The sequence below is a fragment of the Citrus sinensis genome, chromosome 6 (assembly GCF_022201045.2).
Source record: "Citrus sinensis cultivar Valencia sweet orange chromosome 6, DVS_A1.0, whole genome shotgun sequence".
Classification (NCBI taxonomy): Eukaryota; Viridiplantae; Streptophyta; class Magnoliopsida; order Sapindales; family Rutaceae; genus Citrus; species Citrus sinensis.
Window position 1 is genome coordinate 21308280 of NC_068561.1, and position 4925 is coordinate 21313204.

A 4925-nucleotide genomic window follows, 5' to 3' on the forward strand; every position below is an offset into this window, starting at 1 on the left:
ATAATAGGATCAACAAATATCATGCAGATTGCATTAAAATGAATGGTGATACATTTGTAAGTAAGCATATATAGCCTTATTATAAATCAATTTATAAGTAATCATACTGATGTACAAAGAGGAAAACTGATGCATCCGAGATCTTTTCAAAGGACACAAAATGTGCACACAATATGACTAAAACTCAGATCTCCACCAACACTTCCAAAGTCTTTTACATCACCCTCTGCCATGTTAGTAGGCCATACAAACTGATACCATGATAAATATCTTGCATGGATCAATCTATATCATCATATATTGCTCTTTAGTGGTAGACAAGTAGATCGGTGTTCAACTTTTTTTTTTTTTTTTTTGTCTTGCATAAAAGAGATGTCGCATTTAAACTCCAGTCTGTAACAGAGATCATTTATCTTCATATACCCACTGCAATCACTAGAAGTTGTAGAAATTTGTAACTAAAAAATGTTCATTATAAGTTCTTTCATAATATCTACAGTATTTGCACACTAACGATCCCAAATTTGAACTGGAATTTGGGGTGACAATTTTTCCCGCAAATAAACAATTATCCATCTATAAAAATTCGTTCAGAAAGAATAATTTTACAGGTGATAGGTAACTTTGGTAATATATAACAAAACCCACTGCAAATAGCAAGCGAGTTTGGTAAAGAGGAAAATCCAGTGGATAACTGGGGGTATCCACTAACTAGCATTATTTTTTTATCTTTTAAATTATTTAACTTTCAATACTTAATTAAGAAAATACATAAAGTAAAATTGACAATTGTTAGACCTAAAACTAAACCCAAAGCTAAAACCAAATAAACAACTTATGTGGTTGGACACAATATTTTTTTCTCTAATTAAAAATACTTGTGATTATGATGGAGTAAGGGTAGCGGAAGCGGAATTGATAAGGTAAAAAACACTAGCTATCGTTTTAGTACTAGACCAAGCCAACATGATTCGGACACTCTCTAATCAAAGCGTGATTAGATCTCATTCTAATCCAAACGACTCAATGAGATTTTTAATAACGCATAAAGCGAGATTAGATGACGTTTTAATCCAAATTACTCTACAAGAGAGATTTTGATAGATAATTTCAAAGGTTTTGATAGATAATTCCAAATGGAATTATAAAAGAAGGATTTTATTGAATAATTGAATCTGAACTATGAAAATAATAACAAAACCTCTCTATTTATAATAGAGTAAACACACTTCTCTAAGTTAACTTAAAAAGGAAAACGAAATCATAATTATAATGGAAATAAAAGATACTTCCCTAGGTTAGCTAAATCTCGTACCTTAATTGACTTTAATGAAAATAGAAAGTCCTAAAATAATAAAATACCATAATTGACTGTAATTAAAATAGAAAGTTCTAAAATAATAAAATTATAGAATCTTAAAATTCCTAAAATAACTTCTTACATTAGATTAAATTATATATTTTGTGCTTAATTTGGAGAATTTTTGTTTTTCATACTTAAATTAGAGAATTTTTGTTAAATTGTTACATTTTATATATTTCCTTCAATGTTGAAACTTTAATTTCTCATTTATATTAATAGAAATTAAAATTGAGTATTTCACGTGTATTTTTTAGGCTAATTTAATAAATTTATAGTTATAATAATGTAATATATATTTAATAAATGATGTGGTGTTTTCTAATTTTTTTTTTTAAAAGAGTGTGTCAATGTATTATAAAATCCTCGCTAATATTAGAAAGTTACAAAATGTTCTAGTAACAATTAACAATATTTTCATAATTTCATGATTTATTTTCTTCACAATCATATACACTTGTTCTTTTGCTTTTTATTAAATCAAATTATTCAAGTATTTCACGTTCTCTATCACTAAAATAAAAATGAATTTCATAAATAGTCTTTCTAATGTACAACTTTAATGATTTATATTATAAGTTGATCATTGCATTACTGTCATCATTCTTTTATTAAGTATATGTATTAAGAGTTTGATGTTGTGAATTACATAATATACATGTTGTTTTTACTCCTTTATATGGACCAATATTCACATAAATATGTACAATAAATTTGTAAATTTATCTGAGATAATAAGAAGTCACGAGTCCGCCTGTGGAGCCTGCAAAAAGTTTATTTCCTAAAGCCTTTGCTTATGCATGAACCAGGCTTGTGCAATATCTCTCTCATCCACAAGCTCATCAGCAATCTGGTGATCGTTTATAGACTAGGTGATGAGTATTTTGATGTGTTACATTTTAATCTTTCTCTCAATCCTCACTTCTTCGTGGTGAATGGATGCCATCTGAATTGGGCCGGCCTTGTTAGGCATATTTGGGTCTTCTCAACATCTGGAAGGTGAAAAAAATTCAATTTCTTATTGTTCAAGAATATAGATTGTGAGTGTTGTTAAATATTCTCGACAAAAGGCTATTATACGGCACAAATATGGTTTTTGTTATTGTTAGCTTTTGTTACAAGTCTCAAATTTCTTGTTACGTTCTCGTACAAGATGCATAATTGAGGATATACGACATCATAATTGAGGGGTGTAACAGAAAATGAAAACTATACCTGTTTCGGCGGCTAATAACTCCACTTGTAAAATAGTATATAATATAATAGCATTAAACATCAATAGCATATAAAATAAATTTCAACAAGTAGAAGACTAATATGTTATTTTATGTCCATGTGTATTAGTTTTGGCCGCAGGCTTCAGTAGGTAAAAGGTGATCAAACACGTTTCTACTTTCCATTCTTGATTTGATTGGATACGCTCCAAGCACAAACAACTGATTCATGCATCTACCTAATGGCATGAAAATGAAGACCTCAATTTTGAGCGTCCAATAGCAACATGCCAACAACAACGTGTAAGTACACAAACCAACCTTTCTTTAATTTTCTATCCAACTGGGTAAAAAAAAAAAATAGAATACAACTTTTGAAAATGGGCAGCATCCATTGAGATGGGGTTCTCATGATTGGCCGCACATGCAGTTTTCACACGAGCAAATCAAAACTCCAAACCAACTTCTCTCACTCTCGAAATGAAGATTTAAAAATCTACACGGAATTGGATGAAACCTCCTCCCAATTTTTTTTTTAACCCAAACTTTTTACATGCATTTAAAAAAAAAAAAGAAGCCAAAATTAACCTTATTAAAAATTAAAATTAAGAAAAAAGAAAAAGAGAGAATATTTATCAACCATCGAGCCTCAGGCATGACCAGATGTACGGTCCTGACGACGTTGATTACACGACGTCTTCATTTCCTAAAAAGAAATGAGATCCGGACGGTGGGAATCAAATCTTCTCGAGCTTCTCGGCTTTGATCAAAGGATTAGCTCGAGCAATCTCCTCTCGGCCAAGCTTCTTGAAATCAAACGAGCATCCGTGCTTCTCCGGGTACCGGTGGGTCCCACAGAAGATGGTCCCGCACCTGCACTTGAAACCCGTCAACCCGATCCGTTTCCTACAAACCGAACACCGATTCGGCTGCGGTGGCTGCTGCTGCTGCTGCTCGACGACCACAGCCACGTCGGCATCCTTATCTCCGTTCACTTCCGGCAGGGCCAAAGCTGGAGGATCGGGGAGAGATCCGAGGAACGGGGCGGATGACGAAGGAGGAGAAGCCGAAAGAGAATTCTCAACCGTCGTCTTGATCGACGCTTGTTGTTGCTCCTTGAGACAGTGATCTCGGTAGCATTTCGAACAGAGATTCATCGTCGCCGTACTTCCGAAGAAGCCGCAGTTGTTTGCGCAGAGCCTGTGCCCTTCTTGTGCTTGGAATCTGTGCTCCTCCGCCATATGATCGCCTGCTCCACTTAGTTTTGCCAACCGATCAATTCCTTATTCTGCTAATTAAATAAATAACTTTAAAATATAGAAAATAAGAATAATCTATGAAACATAAATAATTTTAAATAAAAATATGATAGAGACTATTACCTGTAAAGAGGATTTCAGGAAATTGACACAAAAAATGGAATGAGAAGAAGAAGAAGAAGAAGAAGATTTTGTAAACAAGAATGATCAGAATGAGTCAGAAGGATAATAAAGGGGGAGAAAGGGGGGAAGGATCGGCGAAAAGAGACAAACCGATGATGATTGTTATTATTAATTTTTTAAATTATTGATTTGTTTAAAGATAGATGATTTTTAATTATATATATATATATATGTATATAACAATTAACAATTGGAAAGAAATATCAGAAGCCAGGCTGGAGGCCAGAGGCAAATCGGAAGCTAAGCGTCAGGCATTGTTAAATGTTGGCCTTTTGCCGAAGCGAATGAACGAAACGTGCGTGGCTACGGATTTTCATGCCTCAAATCAATTTTATTTTTAACGTGTGCTGCCAGGTGCGCACCGTTTCCGATGATACGTGGCTTCTGCTACGTGGTTTACAAAAGTGGTCCCACCTTCCTTTTTTTCCTTTTTTTTTTCTAATTTTTAGTAGAAATAGGTGGCTGGTTAAATGATATCATAATAATAATGATTAATTTTGCAGCAACTCTGTCTCTGTTAGGTTATTTTTTATTTTTTGAAATACAATCGGATCGATTATGGCTTTTGCTTAGCTGTATCGATGATGCTCTCTTTTGGCTACAGTTTATGCGGAGCCTAAAAGTTGCCGTCGTTAGAATTAAAGATTTTGAGGTTAAGATATTTGGCTCGTTTTTGGAGGCTCGGCGTATCGTTTCCGCGCTTCGGTTTGCTTTGTCAGCGGCAAAGTTAGGTTCGGCGCCAAACTAACGGACATCATTCGGTACTTGGCACGCAAGAAAATTTATATTTAATTATTTATGGTTATCTTTCTCTAACCGTGAAATCTCTCTAAAGCAAACTAAATCTAAAAACAAAAAAATATGTTTAAATAGATTTAAAATGACAGGGTATATTTTTTTTTTCTTTTT

General features: G+C 33.3%; 1 protein-coding gene across 2 annotated transcripts; it reads right to left on the bottom strand.

Annotated features, from left to right (window-relative positions):
* Nucleotides 1–2882: 2882 nt before the first annotated feature.
* LOC102631171 (zinc finger A20 and AN1 domain-containing stress-associated protein 6) lies at nucleotides 2883–4316 on the bottom strand. Of its 2 annotated transcripts, none has more exons than XM_006481736.4 (2): nucleotides 3957–4316; nucleotides 2883–3862 (listed from the first exon to the last, which is right to left on the bottom strand). In XM_006481736.4, exon 2 carries the CDS (start codon nucleotides 3813–3815, stop codon nucleotides 3312–3314), a length of 504 nt encoding a protein of 167 aa, XP_006481799.1. In that variant the 5' UTR covers nucleotides 3816–3862; nucleotides 3957–4316; the 3' UTR covers nucleotides 2883–3311. The 2 variants fall into 2 exon arrangements, with proteins under 2 accessions (XP_006481799.1, XP_024955422.1); XM_025099654.2 differs by having other exon boundaries at nucleotides 2883–3881; nucleotides 3957–4301.
* Between the last annotated feature and the right edge of the window lie 609 nt (nucleotides 4317–4925).